General features: G+C 44.1%; 1 protein-coding gene across 2 annotated transcripts in view; it reads left to right on the top strand.

The window, feature by feature from the left end:
- ATP8A2 (ATPase phospholipid transporting 8A2) overlaps positions 1 to 24,481 on the top strand; it is a 693,068-nt gene extending 668,587 nt beyond the window's left edge. For both annotated transcript variants that reach the window (XM_030813212.1, XM_030813213.1), the window contains exons 36-37: positions 11,048 to 11,139; positions 18,548 to 24,481. In XM_030813212.1, coding sequence (XP_030669072.1) covers positions 11,048 to 11,139; positions 18,548 to 18,645 — 190 coding nt within the window. In that variant the 3' untranslated portion in view covers positions 18,646 to 24,481. The remainder of the gene's footprint in view (positions 1 to 11,047; positions 11,140 to 18,547) is intronic.
- The last annotated feature ends 2,313 nt before the right edge of the window (positions 24,482 to 26,794 follow it).

Genomic DNA, 26,794 nt, shown 5'->3' with positions numbered 1-26,794 from the left:
AGGGCAGCGGCTATGTCTTGGGTAACTTTGTTTCCAGCATTGGGTCTCACACACAGTAGGTGCAGTACAAATGCTGAATTAATGAGAGGTCAAGAAGTCATGTTTTTAAAAAGAAGATGCATATGGATTGGCAGAAAGGGGGAAGGAGAATCATTTACTACCATCTAATAGAATGGAATTTCTGGAGGGCTCCTAGTTCCATGGTATATAAAATAAATATAACTCTTATTGAAGTTTTAGGCTGGAAAACCGATTTTGTTTTTGTTTTATTGTTGTGATTTTCCTTCATTACATAAGTGTCTTTAACTAATGTAAAGTTTTAGATAAAACAAAGGCCTAGGTAGGTCTGGAATCCACTTGAGCCCCAAAGGTTTTCATTTCCTAATGATAATGAGTAAAATAAGTTGCCAATTGAGGCTATGAAATATCATTCTCTAGTAAAACAGGTTAGAATGTTAACAGCCCGGTGGATTGGTAGATGTTTGGCCTTCCCTGAAGGACAGGAAACTGGGGACCAGCTTTTTTTCTTGAGGGCCTGTCACATCTGTGTTTTGCAGACTGCCCAGCAGCTAATTTAAAAATAAGTTTCTAAAATTACCTACTTGTTTTTGGCTTTGTTGTAGTGTCAGCTGTGATTCCGATCAGCTGTAACTATTGACAAGATCTAAAATTCAGATTTGGAGTTATTTGCTGCGTACTCCACGCTCCCGCTCTTTGGCAGTTATGCATGTGTGATTTTTGCAGGAATAGCTTTCTAACAGAAATGTGGACACAAGAGTTTATTTTTCTCCATCATAACTCAGCTCTCCACTTCTTCCTGAGACTGATCATTTTTCGAGGCAGGAGCATAACACCTTCTCTAGGATTTGTCAGCTTCTAAAAAGAGCCTTTTTAAGGACTTGTATGAGCTTGGGTTTCACCATCATTACTGGGGAGGCACCAAGACTGCACATATCTCTGGTGAAGTAATGTCTACACAACACCTTTCATAGCAATAGTTCCCAGCTAGCATACCTGCTTCTGCCAGTACAGAGCCAAAAAAAAAAAAGAAATTAAGTACTTTAATGCCAATATCCCCCCACCATGGGAAAAATAAACTGTAAAAATGGCATCGTTACCAACAGCTCATGTGATAGGAGGGAATTGACCTTGATTTGGGACCCAATCCATGTTTTTTTATTCAATTTTCTTTCTCAAAAAAATGTGATAAAATGCACATAGCATGACATTTACTATTTTATAGTTTGCCATACATGGCAGTTGGTAGATTCACAGTGTTGTATAACCACTACCACTGTCTAGTTCCAGAATATTTTCATCTCCCCAAAAGGGAACCCCATATATGTGAAGCAGTCCTTCCCGCTACCTTTCCCCCACCTCTCTGCCCTACAGCCCCTGGCAAACACTAGCCTGTTTTCAGTCTTTACATATTTGCCTATTTTGGACATTTCATGTAATCATGTAATACACAGCCTTTGAGGTTGGGCTTCTTTCACTTAGCATAATATTTTCAGTCTTTATCCCTGAAGTATGTAACCCTGAAGTATGTATCTGTACTATATTTCTTTATATGGCTGAATAATTCTCCATTGTATGCATAGACCACATTTGCTTACACATTTGTCAGTTGGTGGACATTTGGGTCGTTTCTACTTTTGGCTTTTGTGAATAACACAGCTATGGATATTGTACTGGTATCTGTCTGAGTCCATTTTCCATTCATTTGGGTATATTCTTAGGAGTGGAATTGGTGGGTGATGAGATAATTCTGTGTCTAACTTACCAAGGAACAGTGGCTGCACCATTTTACATCTCACCAAGTAATGTGCAAGAGTTCCAGTTTCTCCATATCCTCTCCAACACTTATTTTCTGAGTTATTTTGGTTTTGGGGTTTTTTAAATGGCCATCCTAGTATGTGTGAAGTGCTATCCCATGGTAGTTTTGATTTGCATTTCCCTGATGACTAATGATACTGATTATCTTCATGTGCTTGTTGGCTATTGTGTATTTTCTTTGAATAAGGGTCTATTGAAGTCCTTTGCCCATTTTTTAATCAAGTTGTTTTTTTTTTTGCTTTTGAGTTGTAGGTGTTCTTTATATATTCTGGATACTAGACCTTTATCAGATATGACTTGCAAATATTTTCTCCCATTTTGTAGTTATCTTTTCATTTCCTTGATAATGACCTTTGATGCACAAGTTTTTAATTTCCATGAAGTCCCATTTATTTGTCTTTTATTTTGTTACTTGCATTTTGTTACTTGCATTTGGCCATTGCCAAAGCCAAGGTCATAAAGATTTGCCCCTGTATTTTCCTCTAAGATTTATATTGTTCTAGCTCTTATATTTATGCTTTTTATTAATATTAATTAACAAATTGTAATTTAGAAGCCTCTGGGGTACAAAGTTATGTTTTGATATAGCTATACAATGTGAAATGATTAAATCAAGCTAATTAACATAGTCATCACCTCACCAACTTATCATTTTTTGTGATGAGACATTTGAAATTTACTCTTAGTTATTCTGAAGTATATAACACATTATTATTGACTATAGTTACCCTGTTGTGCAATAGATCTTAAAACTTACTCCTTTTGATGAGTTCATGTCCTTCGTAGCAACATGGATGAAGCTGGAAACCATCGTTCTGAGCAAACTATTGCAAGGACAGAAAACCAAACATCACATGTTCTCACTCATAGGTGGGAACTGAACAGTGAGAACACTTGGATGCAGGGTGGGGAACATCACACACCAGGGCCTGTCGTAGGGTGGGGGGATGGGGGAGGGATAGCATTAGGAAAAATACCTAATGTAAATGACAGGTTAATGGGTGCAGCAAACCAACAGGGCACATGTATACATGTGTAACAAACTTGCAGGCTGTGCACATGTACCCTAGAACTTAAAGTATTAAAAATAAAAACTTACTCCTTTTGTCTAATTGAAATCTTGTACCCTTTGACCAACAGCTCCCCATTCCCTCACTCCTGCACTCTCAACCCCAGCCTCTGGTAACCATCACTGTACTTTCTACTTCTATGAGTTCCACTTTTTAAGATTCCGTATATAAATGAGATCATGCAGCACTTGTCTTACTGTGCCCGGCTTATTTCACTTAACATAGTGTCCTCTTGGTTTATCCATGTTATAGCAAATGACAGGATGTCCTTTTTAAGGCTGAATAGTATTCCATTGTGTTTGTGTGTATGTGTGTGTGTGTGTGTGTATATCTATATATACACCACAGTTTCTTCATCCACTCATTCATTGATGGACACCTAGGTTGATTTCCTATCATGGCTATTATGAATAATGCTGCAGTGAACAGAGGAGTGCAGATATCCCTTCAGCATACTGATTTCCACTACTTTGGATTATATAGCCAGAAGTGAGATTGCTGGATCATATGATAGTTCTATTTTTAATCTTTTGGAGGAACTTCCACTGTTCTCCATAGTAGCTATACTAATTTATATTCCCATCAGCAGTGTACAGGGGTTCCTTTTTCTCTGCATTCTCACCAATACTTGTTAGCTTTCTCTTTTTTTTAATAATAGCCATTCTAACAGATGTGAGGTAATAGCTCATTGTGATTTTAATTGGCCTTTCTCTGAGGGTTAGTTGTTTGAGCATTCTTCGTATACCTGTTGGTCATTTGTATATACCTGATGGTCTTGGCCTTTTCTTTGATGGGAGATTTTTTACTACAGATCCAATCTCCTTGTTATTGGTCAGTTGTGATAGGTTGTAAGTGTCTAGGAACTTATCATTTCTTCTAGATTTTCCAATTTGTTGCCATATGATTGTTTGTAGTAATGTCTAATGACCCTTTACATTTCTGTGGTATCTGTTATAGTGTCTCAACTTTCAATTCTCACTTTATTTGAGTCTCTCCTTTTTTTCCTAACCAGTCTTGCTAGGAGTTTGTAGATTTTATCTTTGGAAAAAAACAACTTTTAGTTTCACTGATATTTTTCCATTGTTTTTGTAGTCTCTGTTTCATTTATTTCTGCCCTGATCTTTTTTGTTTTCTTCCTTCTGCCAACTTTAGGCTTAGTTTGTTCTTCCTTTTGTAGTTCCTCAAAGTGTAACATTAGGTTGTTTATTTCAAACCTTTCTTCTCTTTTGATGTAGACATTTATTTCTATAAGTTCCCTTCTTAGGATTGCTTTTGCTGCAACCCATAAGTTTAGATATACTGTGTTTCTATTTTCATTTGTTTCAAATATATTTGTACCTTTGATCCATTTTAAGTTAATTTTTGTGTGTGGTGGGAAGGGCCCAATTCCATTGTTTGGCATGTAGAAATCCAGTTGTCCCAGCACCATTTGCTGGAGAGATTATTCCTTTATTATTGAATGGTCTTCACATCCTTGTCAAAAATTAAGTGACCATTGATGTATGGGTTTATTTCTGGGCTCTCAATTATATTCTCTTGAAATGTAAGTCTATGTCAGTACCATGCTATTTTTATTACTGTAGTTTAGTAATAAGTTTTGAAATAGGTATATGTGAGTTTTATGACTTTGTTCTTTTTTCAAGATTATTTTGGTTATTTTGGGTCCCTTATAAGTCCATGTGAATCTTAAGATCAACTTTTCTATCTTTGCAAACAAACAAACAAAAACCATTGGGATTTTGATAGGAGTTACACTGAATCTGTAAAACACTTTGACTAGTATTGCTGTCTTAACAGTATCATCTTTCGATCTGTGAACACAAGGTTTATTTGGGATGTCTTTAATGTTTTCAGCAGTGTTTTATAGTTTTTTATGTATAAGTGTGGCACCTCTTTGGTTAAAATTATTCCCGAATATTTTATTCCTTTTGATTATAAATTGGATTGTTTTTCTTAATTTTCTTATCAGAGTGTACATTGCTATTATATTTGTATACTACTGATTTTTATTGGTTCACCTGCTATCCTGCAACTTTACTGAGTTTATTAACTCCCATTATTTGAATGTGTGTGTTTGTGTATATTCTTCATCATATAAGATCGTGTCATGTACAAATAGAGATAGTTTTACTTCTTTCTTTCATATTTGGATGTGTTTTATTTCTTTTTCTTGCCAAACTGCTTTGGTTAGAACTTCAGTAAGTTTGCTGAATAGAAGTGCTGAAAGTTGGCATCCTTGTCTTGTTCCTGAACATGGAAACATGGCTTTCAGTCTTTTACCATTAAGTATGATGTTAGCTTTGGAGTTTTTTTTTTAATTAATGCTCTTTTCATAATAAGGAATTTCCCTTATATCTTTAGCATTTTCCACAATAAAAATATCATGAAAGAGTACTGAATTTTGTCAGGTGCTTTTTCTGCATCAGTTGAAATGATCATGTGATATTTCTTCCTTCATTCTATTAATGTGGTATATTATATTGCTTGATTTTTATATGTTGAACCACCCTTGCATTCCAGGGATCAATCTCATTTGGTCACAGTATATACTTTTTTAAATATACTAAACTTACTTTGCTAGTATTTTGTTAATTTAGTATTCATATACTGAATTTAGTTTGCTAGAATTTAGTATTTTAAAGAGATTCTCTCTTTAAAAAAAAAGGAAAACATAGATCTAAATTGTTTTTTCTGTGCCAATTTGTACTCCACTTTTCTTCTCATTATTTCAGAATTAACCAAAGTAAATATTTTGTTGTGTTTTGTTCACCTTTTTTACTTTGTTTTTGTGAACAGATAGCTTCCAAACCATATATAGATGATATAATATTGTAAATGGTAAATGTTATCCTTTCTTACCCATTTCAATCTTGAGTTTTTCCAACATTATTGTTCATGAGAAATTTTAGTTATAACTATTCACAGTGGTCTCCTTTCCTCCAAAGAACAGAAGGGTAAATTGGAAGAATAATGTTCCTTGACATTTCAACATTGGAGTGCATGGAGAAATCAGTGCTTCCTACACCTCCAGTAGAGTGTTTTTATAAGCTCTGGTTCCTGTTTTATGACCTCTAAAGCTTTGTCACATCCTTTGCTGTTTTAAAAGTTTCAGAAAAGCTTGTTCCTAAGGATAGCAAGACTCTGCAAAGAATAGTTCTGTGATCTTGTTCTGTAGACATGGTGTTTTCCAGTAGTTGGTTCAGTGAAATAACAGATTATTTATAAAAACCAGGTGGAGTCAATATGGGGGACTGAGCTAACTCAGAAAAGATCCTTCCAAACACACATACATGTTAGGTGAAATATAAACAAAGGCAGGCTCTCAAAAACATAACTAAGCTCAAAAGAATGAGAAGTAAATCCAGATACCAAAAATAGAGGCATCAAAGCCAGCAGGGTTAGAGAAGGTGAAGCCAAGGAGGCTGCATGGGAGTATCAGACCACGCAAAGGGCTCAGAGGCAGAGGTTTCAGGGGTTAATGCAGGGAGAGAACACCTTAGTCCCATGTGAGATATAACAGGGATGCCATTTTAGTAAAACAGAAACTAGAAAAATTTTTCTCCTTAGATTGACAGAGAAGCAATGAGTCATACTGTGTGCCCAGGGAAATAGATGAAAGAAAGAATTACCCACTAGAAACTGGAAGCCCATGCTTATATGTGAGGTCCAATTTCAGGCTTGCCAATGCTACATACTAATATATCAATATACAAATTGATGTAACCCATAGGGCCCTAGCAGAGGCAAAAGAAAACTCATTCTGAAGAACTAGAGCACACACAGGAAATGAACCACAATGAAGGAGAGAGTCCTTCTGTACTAAGGATAGGAAAATTAGCTTCCCAATAGCTGGAATTGCACGGAAAGTCTGAAAGATTCTATAAAATAGTGATGAAAGAAGATACAGATATCAAAAAGCAAGAGAAGGGCAGTATGTAAGAACAGGTGGATTTGGAAGAAAAATAAAACATATAGACATGAAAAGTATGTGATTTAAATTAAAACATATTAGAAAATTTTAAAGTAGTTTAGATAAAGCTGAAGGGAGAAGGGGAACGAGAAACATGGAAGAGATTGAGGGATGTGGAAGATAGAATGAGATCAATATGGAGATATTGTAGATAGAAGCTCCAGGAGAAGGTAAAATAGAGAACGGAGGGGATGTTTTCTGTAAGTGAAGATCCACAAACGTTCAAGCTGTTGTAGCTTTCCAGACCTGAGCAGCTGAACAGGATATAAAAACAAACGTATAACCAGTCATACTGAATATTGTCATGAAACTACAGCCCATCAAAGACAAAGGGAATTATTGTAAAAGCAACCAGAAGGAAAAGACAGATTCCCTGCAAAAAATGGCAAACTGAGTAAGCTTCAGTGCTGAAGACAAGAAGAGATGGGAAAATCAGAGTTTTGTGTTCTGAAGTGTGTATTATTCAAGAAAGGGATTAAATTATTTTCTAATTTTTGACCTCGTCAAATATGAAGGCTAGAAATGTAAGGGTGACCACTGAAAAAAATAATAAAGTATTCCTCTAAACCAAAAAAAGAAAAAAAGCAAGAAACATGATAAACAGGAAGCATAAAATAAATGACACCATTTATACATATTTTTAAATATAATTAGATATTAATTATCCATACATATTATGAAGCAACAGTATAAAATGTAGACTGGAAAGTTGTTTCTTTTTTATAGAAGGGAGAAGAATGGGGAGTATAAGGAATTTATATTTGAGACTTTATTATTTTATTAAAATCTGAAGTAGTTATCATAGGCTGCTCCTGACATTTGCAGGACTTGGTATAACAGTACCAATGGAGACCTTGAACCACGCATAAATATGTTAAAGTTATAAATCAAGCTAGCAAAGAATTATGTCCCTTCATGATGACACCTTCGTAAAGCCTGGTGCGCTTCCTGATTCCTGGCTTATTTGAAGGCCTTAGCCAGAGCAAGGCAGCGTGGGAAAGAGCTCACTCCCTGGACACCCTCTCTATGCTTCAGAACCCCAGCTCTGCCCTGCACTGAGGACATCTGTGCACGTGTGGTGTGGTGAATATCCCAGCCCACACACCCAGGTTCTGTTCCCATCCCCATGCAAAAAGCATCCCTTGGCCACCCCCACAGGCCTGGGGTATGCACATTGGCTATATGGTCTACTTTTAGGGGGATGGAGCTCAGGATGAAGTCAAGTTAGCCTTGGATGCAGGCCTGGGTGGTCACTGAGCAGGGACTTCTAGGGTCCCAAATAACTGAGGTGGTGGATGGCAGGCCTGGGCCGTGGGAGGGTGTACCTCCTTGGCTGTGGACCCCTCACAGTATGTGGAGGAAGGGCTGTGGCACAGAGTGGGTCCCTCTGAAGCAAGAAGTCACATTTTTACATAGTATTTCATTATAGGCTGAGCACAGTGGCTCATGCCTGTAATCCCAGCACTTTTGGAGGCTGAGGTGGGCAGATCACCTGAGGTCAGGAGTTCAAGACCAGCCTGGCCAACATGGCAAAACCCCATCTCTACTGAAAATACAAAAATTAGCCATGCATGGTGGCAAGTGCCTGTAATCCCAGCTACTCAGGAGGCTGAGGCAGGAGAATTGCTTGAACCTGGTAGGTGGAGGCTGCAGTGAGCCACTGCACTCCAGCCTGGGCAACAGATCAAGACTGTCTCAAAAACAAAAAGAAAAAAAAATTCATTATAAAAAAAGAAGAGAGAGAAGAGTGTTCACCACTCTAGGCGGTGTCTAGGCGGCGTCTGCCAGCACAGGAACCCTGCCAGCGAAGCCGCATCTGACCTTTGTCAAGTTATTTGACACAGCTGAGTCTGTTTTCTCACCTGCCTGGTGAGAGACCAACATGTATAATTTCAATGATCCCTCCCATTTCTGAGGATCTGTGACATTTTCATAAGCCCCATCATGAGGAGGAGCTCCTGGGATGGCCAGGGTGGTTCAGGAGGCATGTCCCTGTGGTCCAGGGGCATGGGGGCAGAGCCTAGTCCTGCATGGTCCCCAGCTTCTGAGAAAATAATGTATCAGGTGCCCATTATGTCCCCATGTGGGGCCTGGCTGGTGAGGCTACCCTGAGGCCAGGCAGGGTGAGGGGCCTCCTCCGCACACAGTGCCCTTTATTTTGTGCAGGAGTCGTGGCCAGTGCTGGGCACGTGTTGGACAGGGAGGACAGGCCCTTCTTTATACCTGCCACATTCTGAAACCAGGCAGTACAGGGAGCTGCGGACAGTCGGTGATAGCAGCTACACAGAGGGACAGGTGCCACGGGCTCACTCCTCCTGTGTCTGCACAACCATGCCTTCCAGGGCAATTGCTCAGCCAGACCCGGTGAGATTAATTTGGCCCATGGAAGAAAGAGGAGACGGGAGGGAGGACCAGTGTGAAAGGATGGAGAAAGTATTTTTCTTCCTCAGCCATGAGACATTTTGCCAAGCTTAGCTAGCTGAGGCTTACCCTTAATTGGTAATGAATTAAACATTGTTATTTCAACCAAGGCACTCAGAAATGCCCTCTCCTGGAAATTCAAAATGAACTTCAACTCAAAGAACTGTGAACAAGAGCCAGGGCCCCACTCCTCTTTCGATGGCCCTGAGGGAGCTAGGCGGGTCTGCAGTCACTGGAGGGGCCTCCTCAGGCTCCAGGCTCACTGATCGATGGGCGGGCGGGGGCGGGGTACATGGGATTCAAGCACCTGCAGCTTCTTCTACAACTTCGTATCCCCTCACGTTCCCACAAACGCGATGGGGGCTGTATTTGTCTGCCTGGGCTGCCACAATAAAGTGCCATAGGCTGTGTGGTTTAAAAAGCAGAAATTGAGTTTGTCACAGTCTGGAGGCTGGAAGTCCAAACTCGAGCTATCTACAGATTGGTTTCTCATGCGAGCACTCTCCTTGACTTACAGGTGGCTGTGTGCTCTGTGGTCTCCCCTCCATGCATGCCTGTGTCCTCGTCTCCTCTTCGTATTAGGACAGCACCCATGCTGGATTAGGGCCCGCCCTGATGACCTCATTTCACCTTAATTACCACTTTAAAGGCCCTGTTTCCAAATACAGTCCCATTCTGAGGTACTAGGGGTAAGGACTTCAACATGTGAATTTAGAGGGGACACGATTCAGCCCATAATCTATTATGCCTCTAGGTCACTGGCAAACTCCTGTAATGACAAGTGAAATGAGAGCCTGATAGTAAAAATCAAAGCACTTTGACCTGCCTGGGCAGTTTTCAAGCACTCCCTTTGGGTTTATAGAAATAAACAGACGGGGCATGGTGGCTCACACCTGTAATCCTAGCACTTTGGGAGGCCGAGGCGGGAGGATCACTTGAAGCCAGGAGTTTGAGGCCAGCTTGGGCAGCAAAGCAAGGCCCTGTCTCTACAAAAAAATGTTTAAAATTAGCCAGGTGTGGTGACGCACATCTGGACTCCCAGCTACTCAGGAGGCTGAGGTGGGAGAATTGCTTGAGCCCAGGAGTTCGAGGCTGCAGTGAGCTATGATTGTGCCACTGCACTCAAGTCTGGACGACAGTGAGACCCCATCTTTTTAAAAAAATAAAATAGTATAGAAATAGCCAAGCTCCAGAATAGTTCCACATGTCTTCACAGCAGTGGCAACCTTGAAGGGAATAGGTTCAGGAAAGGCAGGGACTGCTCTTTAGCCGTCTGTTTTAGAAGAAAACTCGCCTTGATTTTCATTGGGGTTCAAAATAATCAAGTTCTGCAGAACGAAGCTGGGCTGTGGCTGGGATCCTGAGGCCTCCGCGGGGCTCTCACCCCGTGCAGGCAGGGGGCTGCAGGCAGGAGTGAGGCGCCGAGACGTTTACCAGGAAACAGGCCTCTCTTGCAGAAGTGTCCTGAAAAGCCCAGGGTCCCGCGGGTATGGACCGGGCACATGCACACTTGAGCGAGGAGGAGGCACTGGCTGAGGGAGGGACTGGAAACTGCGTTTTCCACAATAGGGAGCCAGCACTGAGGCGCCCAGATGGCATCTGCTGGAAATCACTGGCAGCTGGTGAAGTACCACGCCTCACCCGACGTGGGGAGGTTATCCCCCACCTCACCCCACCCCCTTCTGTCTGTCTCCTTGTGCAACCCGAGTGTTCAGGTGACTCGAGACTGACGCGCTTGCTTTATCCGCAGGCTGAACGAGCGCGACCGCCTGATCAAGAGGCTGGGCCGGAAGACGCCCCCGACGCTGTTCCGGGGCAGCTCCCTGCAGCAGGGCGTCCCGCGTGAGTACGGCGGGCGGGGGCTGATGGAGGAGTGGGTGTCGGTGGAGGGCCGGGGGCTGATGGAGGAGTGGGTGTCGGTGGGGGGCGGGGGTTGATGAGGAGTTGGGGGAGCGGGTGCTGATGGGGGGCCGGGTGAGTGCTGATGGGGGTGGGGGCGGGGCGTGCGTTTGGAAGTGGAACTGAAAAATGTGTATTTGGCCCCAGGAACGTGCAGCTTGACTGTAGGTAATTCCCTGGGACCACAAAATCCGTAAACTTAAAATCCTGATGTGGTTATGATCCTTCCGTCCGCCTCCCAAGAGGACTTTTTTAAGGTTGAAGCAGTATGACCTTTAAACTGTTGCCCCTAAAGATAGCAATATGAACTGTTTTGTGTAGTATTACCATATTGATTGAAACAATGACCATCATTGGGGAAAAACATCATGCTTCTCCCAGGAAGGCTGCCCCACGTCTAAGGCTGGCGTCCCCCTGCCACCCCCGCCCCCATCTCCAGATTCCAGAGGAGAGTGGGAGGCTGTGAAACATCCCCTCTCCCCTGCCCCCGACTTTGGAGCTCAGGGGGAGCTCATGGGCTTGTTTTTAGCAATCCAGTCATCAGATCCCAGCGCAGGCAGATCCAGGTCACCTTCCCCAGGGCCAAGGCCAACCCAGCCCTGCTTCTCTGGGTCCCGCGGCCTTCCCCAGCCACCTCTCCACCCCCATCACGTGCACACGCCAGCTTTTCCTCCCATACCTACTCCCTGCCTCCCTTTCCCTTCCGGAGGAGTTTAGAGGGAAATGACTGGTAGAAAGAGATGAGTTGGGCCGGACGCAGTGGCTCACGCCTGTAATCCTAGCACTTTCGGAGGCTGAGGTGGTTGGATCACTTGAGGTCAGGGGCTGGAGACCAGCCTGACCAACATGGTCTCTACTACAAATACAAAATTAGCCGGGCGTGGTGGCGCATGCCTGTAATCCCAGCTACTTGGGAGGCTGAGGCAGGAGAATCACTTGAACCCAGAAAGCGGAGGTTGTGGCGAGCCGAGATCGTGCCATTGCACTCCAGCCTGGGCAAGAAGAGCGAAACTTGAAAGAAAGAAAGAAAGAAAGAAAGAGAGAGAGGAAGAAGAAGAAGAAGAAGAAGGAAGGAAGGAAGGAAGGAGAAGAAAAGAAAGAGAGAGAGAGAGACAGAAAGAAAGAAAAAGAAAGAAAGAAAGAAGAAAGAAAGAAAGAAAGAAAGAAAGAAAGAAAGAAAGAAAGAAAGAAAGATTGATTTACGAACGTGAAGAATCATTGTTCACACAATACGGGCAATGAAGGATCTGTGTTCAGTTGAGCTCTGCCTGTCAACAGGTATTTGCAGACTTTCTCAATGGAGAGAGAAGGAGGGAGACAGAATATCATTGCTTTTCAGTAATCTACCCCCTGTCCTCACTTTCCCATGTGGAATATCGTATGGGAAGAAGGGGACTGACATGCTTCTGTCCTTTAATGCTCCACTGCCCCGGGAGGTGGGTAATGCCACCCCAAGGACAAAAAGCAGAGGCTCGGGTCAGAAAGTGGCTGGCCCAGCATTGCTCAGTGGCATGCCATGAGGTCTGGATTGCAGCCTCAGACTCTGGCCCAAAAGAGAGGTCAAGTCAAGAGGTTTGATGGGACAGGAGTGCTAACTGTAGGGCAGCCCTCTGGAGATGGGCTGCCTGGGTTCCTGTCCCTGCTCCCCTGCTTTTTTGTGACCTTGGGCAAGTTACTTAATGTCTGCTTCTGCATCTGTAAAGTTGGGTAATATGATAACTTACTGGATGCCAGAGGTTCAGTGTAGGTCCTGCCACCCGCAGCTGCACAGAAAGCCAATCACTGAGACAACAATTATTGCCAAGGAAGAAGGCTTTATCTGGTGCTATAGCCAAGGAGGTGGCAGATTAGTCTCAAATCCATCTCCCTGACTGACTAAAATTAGGGGTTTATATAGCAGGGAAGAAATGTTAACAATGTGTAAGAAAACAGGAATCAAGAGGGGTAAGGAAGCAATCAAGATGAATGAGGGGCTTAGCATCTCATTGTCTGGATGAGATCATTGGGTGAGTTTCAGATCTTTGCTACTTTTTGAGAGACCTGTGGGTCCCTACCTAAGGAAGGAACTCAGATAAAACAAATATAAATGTCAAGCTTTAAGACCAGAAGGGTCATTTCTATGTTAAAAAAAAACAAACAAACAAAACTGTCTATGGGACTATTGGGTTGGTTTCAATTAGGAGGATTAAATGAGATCATAAAGATAAAGTGCCTAGAACGGTATAGGCAATATAGAGTACAATAAATGTTGGGTGTTATTATTCTGCCATTAGCTGAATAATTTTGGGAAACTTAATTTCTCTAAATTTTTATTTTCTCCCATGGAGAAAAAAGAATTTTAATGATATACATCTTACACAGCCCTGTGAGTCTTCATGACAGTATGTGTAAAGCACCTTCTGTATGCCAGACACAGAGAAAACACGTACAGGTTCCCAGAACTCTACAGGGTCTGTTCTGTTGAGCCGTGTTGCCTCTCTGATGAATGTTTCAAAATAACCATAGACAGAATATACACGATATATATGTTGTGATCAAAGACCGAATGAGAATTTTTATGAGAGAGTCATAAATGTCTTAAGACAACTACTAAATGCTTTTCTTAAATCAATATTTTGAAGGCCAAAAAAAATCTACTGAATGAATATAAGAAATAAGAAGGCTTCTAAAATCACACCACATTTTTTAAACACTCAGTGACTAGTACCAGAACCTGATGGATAACTTAGGACATTACTGTCGCTAACAGCCAGAGAAGATCATCAGGTGGTCAGAGCTGGTCCTGGGGTGCAGGACGGGCATATAGCAGGTCTCAGCCTTTGATGTTCCCCCTGAGTCTGTCCAGGAAACTGGCAGGAAAAACTCTAATCTTGGTAGTATTTTAGTTCCTGTGAGCCACCAACATACAATATTTGTGATCAGCATTTCCTACACAGTCTGATTTCCTCTTTGTCCCCATGGTCTTCTCATTTCTATGGCTATTAGGAATCTTTCCAGACAGGAAACTGCTATTTTCATTAAGATGCTATCAGAGCGCAGATTCAAAGGAGTGCTACTTAAAGGGAGTTTTATTCCAAAATAATGAAAAAAATGACATAATTTTATGGATTTCACCAAATGTTCTACCCGGAGAAGAAAAAACAACTAAGAAATCCATCTATCCTCCTACCTCCTTTCACCTACACGATTCTGCCCTCCATTCTGGCTGTGGCTATTTAGAAAGCAGATGCTTTAGGAAGCCAGCCAGGGAAAGTTCACAGTTAGTTGGGTCCATGAGAGCTCCCTCCGGGCCCCCATCAGAACTTTTCTGGCTGTTAGGACTTCCTGAAAGATGAGTGAAAGTGGGGAATGCAAAGAGCTGGAGGCTTCCTCTGAGCTCCCCGTTTGCATGCAAATGACAGTTAAAGGTTCATTAGGCAGAGCTGGGGAGCAGGTCTGTATCTTCATCAGGTGGGACAGAGGCTGGGCAGGCAGGACTGGTTGAGGGGTGATGGTGTCTGGTTTTCCAGTAAAACTCCTCCCATGACAGCTCTAACTCCCACCAGGCCTGGTTTCTAAGAGGAAAATGTTTAATCTGAAATTTTATCTGAACCTGGGAGGACTCCCTTTCCCAAGATAAACCTATCAGGCCATCCTCCTTTTACTTTTGAATTGTAGAGTCCACTTTCATTCTCAATTAAGGTTAAGAAAGTCTTAGTGTACAACATGATGGAAATGTGGTGGTAGGTGCAGCCAATGGGAACTAGAGATGATGGTGGGAGACATTTATCACAGACCTCAGGGTGCTCTATGACAGGAGGGGAACTCTTTTCTGCCTGTCTCTTCAAAGCGAAACCTGGAAACCCTTCACCGGGGGGCCGAATCATCCCGCTGCAATCCCGTGGGAGGCCCTTGTGGCCATGGCACTAATGCACACAGAAGAAGTGACAGAGTTGTGAGCTGAAGAAACCCCCAGAGTTGGGTTTCCAGTAGACACAGGCATGTTATGGAAAACAAGATAAATAAAAGAAAAAGCTTTTGCACCTTCCATCTGAACAGGGAGTAGACTATTCCAAAGGCTAAGATACCTTTCCCGAAAGGACACTCCCAAATTTATTTTTATGTCTCCATGAGTTCCTCCCAATCAGGAAGAAAAAGCAGTCCAAGAGAGAAAATAGGCAGTTAATTGTTCTTTTTGGACAGACTGTTGACACAGACCCTTTCTTTTCTGGCATGGATGCGGAGGCCTCCATGTTGGTGCAGTGTGAACTAGCAGTGACAGAGGGAGAGGATCCTGCAGCCTGGGTGTGACTGGCCATGAGCATGTCCTGGAGCCCATAGAGAAGACTGGAGCTTGAGAGAACTTGGGCCTTGCCTGGTCCAGGCCATTTAACTTACAGAAAAGTACACCAAGATCCAGGAAGCTTAAAGAGCCCAAAGTCACATGGATAAGTAGCAGCAAGCAAGGACTGGAACCACCTTTTGTTTCCTGGCCACCACCCCAACCCCATGCTGCAGCCACGTGGGGCCCCCAGAATCTAAGATAAAAACAAGCAAGTGGAGAAAGACGTCTTCAGGGTGGAGAGAGCTCAGTAGTCCTCAGGCTGCCACCAGAAGAGTTTATAAAGAGTATGTCCAATTCTTTGGGGTGACTGTTCCTTACTCAGAACCATTTCTGTAGGACTGAGGAGCAGCCCCCAGGGGTGGTGCAGCAGCTGTGGAGCCAGTGGCAACCCTGCCATTGCAGCTGCTGTTCTGCCGGGCCCCCTCAGGAAGACATCAGATGTGTACTAGAAACGTTCCTTATTAAAGGACTGGAGAATGGAAATTATCCAAGTTGACCACAGTACATAGCCTTGTTACTAGAGCAGACAAGGCAGTGTTATTTGCTAGATTTTGCTTTGAAACATCCCAAGGAAAGACGTCTCCTCTTGGACTGCAGTAAAAATGCTTCACAAAGAGCAGCTTGTACAGGATTTGGGATGAGAGTGTGTGTGCCACGTGGTGCCAGAGGGAGGCAGGAGGCTGGGGCAGCTCCTCCAAAGCCAGGCAACGGAGATTTCCTTGTGCCTGCTGCTGATCTCTGATTAAGCAACTTGGTGAAAATCCAAAAGCTCTTAGGAGAACAGGAGTGGTGGCACTTGCTCTTCAGTGCTTGGAAGCAGATCATGTGAAGACTCTAAAGCCCTGAGAATCAAAGCACAGCCACCTACCTGGTCAGGAAGTTCAAGCGCACTAGGTGTGGGCCCAAGGCCTGAACAAGCATGTCTGCCCCCAAGGGAGCTCCCCTCCAGGTTGGTGCTGCCTTCAGGCTCAGACACCCACCTGCTCCTGTACCCAGCTATCTGGGGGCTCACAGTGGTCTGGGAGCTGCTTCACTGTGGCTACCACGTGGTGGAAATTTTTGGTTTGTAGGTTTTGTTTTGCTAGAAATGGAGGTGAGCAAGTAGACAAAAGCCCCCTGTGGAAGATTCCTCTCTGTTCTGTTCACCCTGGCTCAGCTTGCATCACCTTCTCTCCCGCCCATTGTCTCTTCCTCCCATGGCCTCACTGGTCTGGGCCCTCCTCCCTGCTGCTCAGCCCATGTCCTCAGTCAACTCTCAGGCCACCTCTGCAGAAAAGCCCTTGCCTCCCACGATAACCCCCCTGAGCCTTTGAGATTTTCAGGCAGTGGCCAGAAGGCATGTTCTCTGGAAGAGTCGGGAAGCCAGCCCGGGACCGGGACTCTCAGTTATGGGAACACAGAGAGTGAGAAAACAGCCTGAGTGTCTCCTGTTAAAGTCTCCTCCTCTTCTCCATCCCGGGAGGACTCTTCCATCTTGTTACTGTATGTCTTGATACTCTAGAAATTTCCTTTTTAAGCCAGATGCCTCAGGAAATTAATAGGCAGTCTAGAAACTGATTCATGGGCACACTTTTTGACTTCTCCTTTTAAAAAGTATGACAGTGAACTCACAGCTCCCCTGATAAGTTGTAAGCATGCATAGATGGAAGTCAAGATTGTCAGGTTTTTTTATTGTGTTGTCTTTTGGCCAGAATATCTAATTGAGCTGTGGGACTTTTCCAGACCCCTGACACAGAAGGGTTAGCCAATGGAGAGCGGGCCTTACAAATGTCTTTCTGTGGGAAAGGCCATTTGGAAGAAAAGCCCCACTCTGGGCTTGTGAACACTAAAGCTGTTTCTCAGCTCTAGAGTGTGGACCCTGGGTTTGCTTCCCAGCTCTGCCACTCACGAGGCCTGTGACCTTGGGCAGGTCACAAAAATCTCTGTGCCTCAGTTTTCCCATCTGTGAAGTGGGAGGAATATAATCACCTATCTCATAGGGTTTCTGGGAGGATTAAATGAGCTATATTTTATAGAACAGTGTCTTAGACACATGGCATTAAATGAGTCTTGGCTATTATTTATTTTATTAGTAGTATATGAACTGATTGTGTAAGAACCAGTCTTCATGTGGCCACAGGTCCAATCAATCGCTAAATTCCTTTTGACTTTATTGTGTAACCTTTTTCTTTATTTACACGGAAACAACCCTACTTTGATTACTTATTACCAGTCCAGATCAGTCTGATTTAAAAACAGGGCTGGGTGCGGTGGCTCACACCTGTAATCCCAGCACTTTGGGAGGCCAAGGTGGACCGATTGCTTGAGGTCAGGAGTTCGAGACCAGCCTGGCCAACGTGGTGAAACCCCGTCACTACTAAAAATACAAAAAAATAGCTGGGCATGGTGGCGCATGCCTGTAGCCCTAGCTACTCAAGAGGCTGAAGCAGAGCACAGTTGAACCTTGAACGCTTGAACCCTGGAGGCAGAGGTTGCAGTGAGCCGGGATCGCGCCACTGCACTCCAGCGCAGGCGACAGAGCAACACTCTGTCTCAGATAAATAAATAAACAGGAAGGCTCCAGGCATCACGTGCATTTTGCCAGCTTGCACTATCAGTGTTGTGTGTGTTTTCCCTGGCATGTTTACAGCTTCATAAATTAGCTGGCTGTCCTACAGCATCAGGCAGACAGGAGTGTTTTTTCTTCATTGGCAGTGGGAAAGTGGAGACGGGGACCAGTGACCCACTGTGTATGATTCCCACACTGAGCTCAGCCGCAGCCCCCTAGAAATAGGAAACCTACCCTCAGAGCCATTCCCATTCCAGCATCGGCAGCTAGAACCATGGGACCCCGGTTAGCCTGCACGCGGCCGCCACGGCCCCTCTATAGCCACGGGTTTCTTCATCTCAAGCCTCCACCTATCCAAGGCTAAGGAGGCCAGGTGTCGCACTCACCTGCACGCTGCCAAAAAAAGCAGCTTATTTTAAACCTAGTGTGCTCCCCCAGTTCTCCTGTTAACCAGCTTCTCCTGTGTGCTTCACTTTCAGATGGGTATGCTTTTTCTCAAGAAGAACACGGAGCTGTTAGTCAGGAAGAAGTCATCCGTGCTTATGACACCACCAAAAAGAAATCCAGGAAGAAATAAGACATGAATTTTCCTGACTGATCTTAGGAAAGAGATTCAGTTTGTTGCACCCAGTGTTAACACATCTTTGTCAGAAAAGACTGGCGTCAGCAGCCAAAACACCAGGAAACACATTTCTGTGGCCTTAGCCAAGCAGTTTGTTAGTTACATATTCCCTCGCAAACCTGGAGTGCAGACCGCAAGGGAAGCTATCTTTGCCCTCCCAACTCGTCTGCAGTGCTTAGCCTAACTTTTGTTTACGTCGTTATGAAGCATTCAGCTGTGCTCTGTGAGGTGTGAAATTAAAAACGTTATGTTTCACCAATATTTAAACATCAGTACTAGTTGTCCTGGGAGAAAGGGAAAGGAGTTTTATGTTGCGTGAGAGGCCCATCCTGTGTAATTGGAGCAGGGCACACTTGCTTCCTGTTTGGTTAACTCACAGATTAAGTCCAACGGGCCACATGCAGACTTCACTGTAGGCAGGTTGCTCTCCTGCTTTGATTCCTGTTTTGTTTATAAAATTGGCATAAACTTCTTGATTGCAGTGAAATCCCAAAATTCTATATCGGGGTGGTCAACCTGAGAACATTTATTTGAACCTCTTAGCCACATTTCCAGCAGGGCAAACCAACTGATGCCCTGGCAGAGTCTTCCAAACCCTCTCCAGGTGCACTCGGCCCAGTCCCGCCGCCGTGTCCAGGCGCCCCTCACCCCCACACCTGCTGCATGGCTGGCCACGGCACTCAGTGCATGGTGGCTGGTGGGCAGCCAACCCAAACCCGCGCCTTTCCTTGTTCCACTCCAGACTCAGATACAGATGCGAAAAATTCCTTCTTCCACCGCCCTTTTCGTTCTGTAAAGAAAGAAAACAAACATAGCCTTTCTGCATATATTCTAAACGTCTCTCTGCCTCTGTCTGACATGGGGCCACCCCACAGGTCAGGGTGGTGGTAGAACCCCTTCAGGACTCCCAGCCGTGGTCAGGCTCTGAATACTCCCTTCCCAACATCCAGACTGCTGGGCCTTTGGCATCCACTTACATTAGAACCCACGCTTGTTTCAGAGCACATGTTGGACTTTCACTGTTGGGAAATGGATGAATTTATAACATGCCTGCACAACGAAGGAACACACCTGTCGCTCTTAGCTCTAGAGTCAGAGGATGAGTAAACCCAGACGCAAGAGTATAGGACATTGAGTGGGGAGAACAAGACGACCACAGAAGTCCTCAGAAGGAGAAGGAAGGACACGGAGACACTGAGAGGAGGACACAGAGGAATCGCCACCAGATCTCTGCAGTAGAAACTCTGAAATAAGCCCTGAGACCCAGACAATTGTCATGATCAGCCCAGTGTGTATGAGAGCTTAAACAAGACCTTCACACACAGTTTTAATTGAAAAGAATTCCAAACATTTCAGGGAAACACCTTTTTAAAAATATACTGACATGGTTTCCTTTCTGTATCCCATCAGTGTTAGACACAGGTACCTATCAGAATACGGCATAGCCTGAATTATCTAAGACAAGGAAGCGAAAAGCGGAATCACTGACTTTCCCAACTGCAGAGTCCCACACTCTAAATCTCAATAGAACCTAGATGTCTTCAGGCATGAATGTGAGCATCTGGAGTCCTTACTAAACAACCTGCCTGGAGCCCTGTTCTCTGCTCTGGTTGCCAAATCAGATTTTTGGATGGCCTAAATACTTCTGGGCAACTGTTACTGGTGAAAATGGGAGTTCAGAGCATGTTTTGAATTTTCATTGTGGGGAAATGAATGAATTTATAACATGACTGTGCAGCGAAGGAGCACACCTGTCACTCTTAGCTCTAGAGTCAGAGGATGAGTAAACCCTATGGGGATGATTGTGCTAAATTAGGAAATAATGTATTAGTGCACTTTGCTTCCTAACCCTTTTTCGTCAGAAATCTACAACTTATTGGGCATGGAAATAATTTAAAATATGATTTGCATTGACTAAGAAAACTAATCCTTACCTATGAGGTGACCAGGATGCAGAGAGGGCCTGAGGGGCAGCAGAACAAAGCAATTCACAGGTGAGGCTCCAAAAAGGGCCATTTCTTTCTCCCCAAGGTGCATGGAACATTTTTAAATACTAGAGTACCCAGCAATACGGAAGGACTGTCATGCAGGAACTATAACAAAATGTGCCTATGACTAACACGACAAACCAAGGTGTATGGTTTTTTTGCACACCCAGAAAGGTGATGGCCAAAATACAGAGGAGAAATGAAAACTGGAATTGAATGGGCATTAGGCATCTTAACTATTCATATATTGTTTCATTTGGGAACTAAGCCTATTTGGAAAGAGTGGATTAGAAATTCAATTCTTTGTCAAACAGTTGGCTCTGTCTTGAGCTTGAAGCCTTCCAAATCAGAATTATGAATTTAAGTGTGAGTTTGTGTTTGTTTGGGGTTTTTGTTTTTATTTCTTACATTAGAGTTCATGTTTTCCGGGATTTAAGTATACAGGTGTATTTCCTATTCTCTTGAGAAGTAGACTAAACAATCTTTGCAATGATGACAGATGCACACAGAAGAAAACCTTAGAAGAGATGCCTTTCTGTCCTCTCATGTGGTTGAGCATTCTCACAGCCAGATGACTCAATTGGGCTTCTAGGAGGAGCAGCTGTCACTACGTGTGATGTATACTATTTAGCCAGGGCCAACTCAGGGGCTGTGTCATTTGTCCTATCTTTAAATTGAGGTCAGAGTGTCACACACAACTTCTCCCCCGGGGCAGGGTGGACTGGACTAGGTTGCATACGCTGGCTGTCAGCTCAGCGAAAATGCCACATGGGGCTTGTCACTCTGCCACACACTAACTGACTCACGGGCTGGCAGGTCACGCTCAGTTAGCGCTCCAGGGCCTGATTCTGGATTGAGCTAAACTGGCAGAATCCACCCAGGCCAACCCTTGGTCTACTGCTGTACACAGACAGCCCAGTCTTGTGTTGAGTCTCTTCTCCTGGATGACCCTGCAAAAGGAAGAGACCAGTTATACTCTGGGCTTAGTTCTGGGTTTCTACTGCACACTGACACATGCCAGCAAGGGTAGCTGTGGAAAACACCTATCAGGAGAGCAGAGTAGTCTGGATTAATACTCTGTGCTGATCAGAACGGGCTCGGTCATAATTTAGGAGTGGAGCTGATGTGTCTGTCCTGCCTCAGTGCAGAATATTACAGGTTTCTTGACCAGGGTTATGTTCACCCATCTCCCAACACACACATGCACACATGAAAACAAAAACATGGTAACTCTTTTGGTTCAGCACACCATACAAAACGTGCTTTGGAGCAAGGAGTGCTGTTTCTTTAACACTTGTAGAGGAATATCCTGAGAAGTGAACCTGGGCATTGGGAGAGCTCAGCTGAGAATTCTGTTGACATTTTCTTTCCCTTGACAAGGCTTCAGGTCTGTCTCACTATAGGGAGCTGGCTGTGAAAATCAGTAATAACTTGTCAAGAAGCAGTGAAAAATGGGGGGAAAAGTGAGTCTAGGTAACGAATGTCTTATAATGCATATGTATGTAAATATTACAGGCTTTAAGGTTGAATTTTTTTAGAAGAAAGTTATAGTCTATAATTTCCATTTGTTATAATAACGACCTTTAATCTTGTCATTTGGAACCATAAAGCATTTTTATCAGGTACTTCTGTTCCAAGGGATTTATGTCTTAGACCATAGCTGAATTGAATGTTTGCAAAACGCTGCTATAGGATAAGGTGGTCTTTAGTTTTGAACGTGTGAAAGGACTGCACACTTTTCAACCAGGGTTTGAGTTACTGCCCAGGGTCATCGTCTCAAAGTAATTCAAGGAGTGATTTAGCTTCAGCATTTGAAATGTAGTCTTCATCTCCTGGGATCCATAAAAAAATGTGAACAGGGAGATGGTGGCTAAGCAGAGCCTGAAATAATAACTTGGCAAAGAAATGAGTTTATCAGGTCAAGTCAAAACATGGCGTCCCCTGTTAAACTCAAGAAATGCTTTCTTCATGTAAATGTTTATACGGGCATACATAATAACGATGGGGACAGTTAAAAACCCCTCCCTTCAAAAAATGAAAATCTATATCAGTTGGGTTTGTTGCTGGTTCTTCATTGGCTCAAGGCAGTTAACTGTCTCAGTATAGCCTTGGGGGAGATTTAACCTCATTCTAGCCATTTTTCCATCCTGAAGGCCAAGAAGGACTATTAGAAGGGTTTTTGAGGAGTTTCAGAGGTGAGGGCCCAAGACCCCCATAATGACATCATTAGGTATTCTTGAAAGGTGTTAACAGACCAGCACGCTCGATGTGTTGTACCCTTCATTTACTTTTTTTCTCAGCATCTCAAGTTGTCCATCAGTACCTTCCCCTTCACCTTACCTGATCTTCATTTAATGCCCAGTCTGTAACTAATGTTCTGTTTAAAGCTCTTTTAATTTGTTGGCTGTGAGTGATTTGTGAATCTCCCTGAGTGAGGAGAAAAGGGAATTGAGCCAGTGTAAATCTTAATGGGCAGAAGCCACAAACAAATGGGAGCAGAAAAGAAGGGCGAGCTCCCCCGCACCGCACCCTGTGTATAATCCAGTGTTAACCTCTGAGGAACACCTCGGCTCTCCCGACTGAGGAGAGACAAAAGAGGGATTCTTTTTACACCCAGGCTGGCGCATTTTCAAGTGACAATCTCGGGCTCTAGTTGCCTTTGAGATATCCACTCTGCTCTTTCTCCCAGGCCTCAGACCAAGAAAAACATGCTCTCAAGATTAGCCCGTAGGCAGTTCTTGTGACCTGGCTGAAGAAAGAAAGGAGACCTGTTTGTTTTAAAAGTCAGGCGCAAAGTGTCAGGTGGCTTTGATTTATGACGGAAAGAGGAAGAAGAAAGTTGGAGTAATAGCACTATCCAAATAACCCTGCCCAGGAAATTTGGGGGTCAAGAGAGCTTATCAAGAGCCTTTTATAGGTAAGCTCTTCCGTGTGAAAGAGAAAAGGCCGGAAAGAGGGAGAGAGCCCAGAGAGCAGGCTGCGAACTCACTTCCAATGGGATTGGAGTCTGTTGTATTCTTATAGATAGCCTGATATGTGGTTTATAGGTGAATCAATAAACACCACCAACAACAACAAAAAGAGAAAAAGAAAAAGAAAGGAAAAGAAAAAGGAAACCAGCCCTGTCATGGAGTTTCTCTCCTTCCCTGAACAGTAAATACTTTTGGGTTTCATGGATAAAATCAATGTCAGTACTGAAACTCCTCTCCCCTCCCGCCCCACTCTCCCCCGTTGCCCGAGATGGCCAAGTTCAGGCCTGTGCAATGCTGCTTCCCTCTGAGCCTCCCTCTCAAGGGCCATGCAGGCAGCTGCAGCAGGGCCGCTGCAGGATGGGGCTGCCGGTCACTGAATTGTCGTTCAAATGCATCATCTTTGTGGTGTCTTTCTCATGCGAGCGAAGCCATGTGCTCTCCTGTCTGCTGTCACTTCTGTGCCTGGATTGCTTAAATATTGTTTGCGATGGGGAGGTTTTAATCTGGTGATGCAGAGGGAAGCAGGGCTGTGGGGGCACGTTTAATTGGATCCCAGCAGAGTGGTGAGCGCTTCTATGGTGTGTGGGGTTTTTTGTTGCCTCCTTCTAGAAGTGTTACCGTTTTCACGTCCTATTAATGTCCTCTGGTTGTTAAATTACAGCAGCACATTATAGTGCACTGGGTTCCCTCCTGGAGTGAATACAAATGAAGGGCATCTACTTGTATTTTTAGAAGTTTTGGGAGAATTTAGTGATTTGTGGCTTTGATCAATCCTGTTGACTGGTGTATGTCTGCGCAAACCTGTTTCAAATAAATCTTTTGTTAAAGTAAGTGACTGGACTGTTTTATTTTGGAATTTTCTTTTCCACTAATAAGCATTTACTGCCACAGGGACTGCGGCCTGTAACACAGGGGTTTGTCAGCAGGTGCAGGCTCAAGGACACATACACTGCCTGGAGAGCCGAGGCCCAGGCAACGGTGTTCACTGGCAGGAGCGCAGGAGAGTCTGAGTTGAAGATGAACACATGTTCCTTGCTCTGAGGCAAGGCCCCCTTTTCTAGAAGAGAGTCCAGGGGGCCACACTGAGTTTGGATTCAGTCACTCAAAGGAAAGAATGGTGCTTACAAGACCTCCTTCCTCCATTACTTCCCTCCCTCTAGTTCATCTCAGTTGGCTACAAACTGAGAAAGAGGCAGCTCAAATTCAACTGGGAAGCAGGAAATCATGACATTGTTACTTTAAAAAGAGGAAAGACACCCCTGCCCTTTCTCTCTAGGTACAAGGCGTTGCATTCAGGTAAACATGCATTGCCTCCAGGTCCTCTGTGATGCCTCAGCCAAGGCAGCCTTCTCGCACCTGGGGTAAGGTGGGAGGAAGCTGGGGGGCCCAGATGTTGGCCCCTTGCCTGGCTTTGTTTAGGTAGCTCTCTACTTCCCCAGCAGGGTGTGACCTGGGGATGAAAGACAGCCTGTTAGATGACAGTTCTCTATAGAGGCTTGAGCCTGGTTCCCAAAAGACTTCTTAATTGCACTCCGAATTTGTTGCAATTTTCCATAGCAGACTTTGATGCCTGCCAGATGGTCCAGTTCCTATCAGGCCTGGATTTGACCAGCCCAGGGCAGTCCTGACCTCAGTGACTGTGTCCCAGGCATGGCAAGAACACGGGAGGCCTCACTTGCAGGCAGAGAGTTCTACAGTTTAGAGCTCACCAGGGAAGGGCTTTCATCTCCTGCTCTACGTTGGCCAGGCCTTTTCTTCCCCAATGGTGAGAAAATAAAAATGATTTAATACAATCAACAGCGAAGTGTTAAATTCCAACCTTTGTCATTTCTTGTTCTATCTTTACAAAATCTGCCTTTGCCACTGCAATGGTTTTCTTGAAATGTCATTCTTCACTGATGCTCAGCAGAATAAACTCAAACCATTGAGGGGCCCTTATCAGCTGAAAACAGTTTGCAGACCCTAACCTCTCTGCCTAAAGCAGTGTTCTTTGTAATGATGTCCTGTGGAAAAGTCTCAGGATACTTTGAAAAATCATTCAGCTTCTGCTACTATTTTCAAAATGTTTATTATGGAAGAGACATATGTAATGTGAGGGGTTAAAGTGTATAGCAAACTTGTCCAACCTGCAGCCCAGGACAGCTTTGAATGCAGTCCAACACAAATTCATAAACTTTGTTAAAATATTATGAATTTTTTTTAATACGGAGTTTCACTCTTGTCGCCCAGGCTGGAGTGCAGTGGCACGATCTTGGCTCACTGCAACCTCTGCCTCTCGGGTTCAAGTGATTCTCCTGCCTCAGCCTCCCGAGTAGCTGGGATTACAGGCACCTGCCACCACACCTGGCTAATTTTTTGTATTTTAGTAGAGACAGGATTTCACCATGTTGGCCAGGCTGGTCTTGAACTCCTGGCCTCAAGTAATCCAACCACCTCAGCCTCCCAAAGTGCTGGGATTACAGGCGCGAGCCACCACACCTGGCCAGTGTTACTGTATTTTATGTGTAGCCCACGACAGTTCTTCCAATGTGGCCCAGGGAAGCCAAAAGATCAGACACCCCTGGGTGTATGGCAGAGCAACAGGGCATGTGACGTGGGGCTGCTCTGCCTCTGATATCTTCCACCTCTTTCTGTCCCACACGTGAGTATTTTGCGGGAACTCTCCAGCACTGGTTGGAATGCCAAGCAGTTAATGTTAACTGGGGCTATAGGTGAGGCTCTGAGACTTGATTACCAGAGGGGGACAAAAATAAAACCCTTCCACCTAGTAAAGCTACAAGGACCAAACACATCCAGTCCAGCTCAAAAGCATTAAGCTTTCATTTATTAAAAGTAGGCCATGCACGTAAATAAGATGATTTAAAATTCTTGAGGGTTGGTCGCAAAGCTCCATCTTCAGCTGTTTGTCCCTCTCTACAATGAACTGCTGTTGGCTTAAGATTCCAGAGCAATGGATATTTGAAGAAAGGGTGCGCAGGTGACCCCTAAAGCAACAGCATTGACCTGAACCTTGGATTTGAATGGTCTGCCCCAGGAGTTTCTATATCACTGTTACTAGATACTTGACAAAATTTAATGCTACTGGTACTCTCTCCTCTACTCTAAAAAAATGGGCTTTGATTTGAAATATCTTAAATTGCTGAG

The sequence above is a fragment of the Nomascus leucogenys genome, chromosome 5 (assembly GCF_006542625.1).
Source record: "Nomascus leucogenys isolate Asia chromosome 5, Asia_NLE_v1, whole genome shotgun sequence".
NCBI lineage: Eukaryota > Metazoa > Chordata > Mammalia > Primates > Hylobatidae > Nomascus > Nomascus leucogenys.
This window is presented reverse-complemented; position numbering and strand designations above follow the sequence as displayed.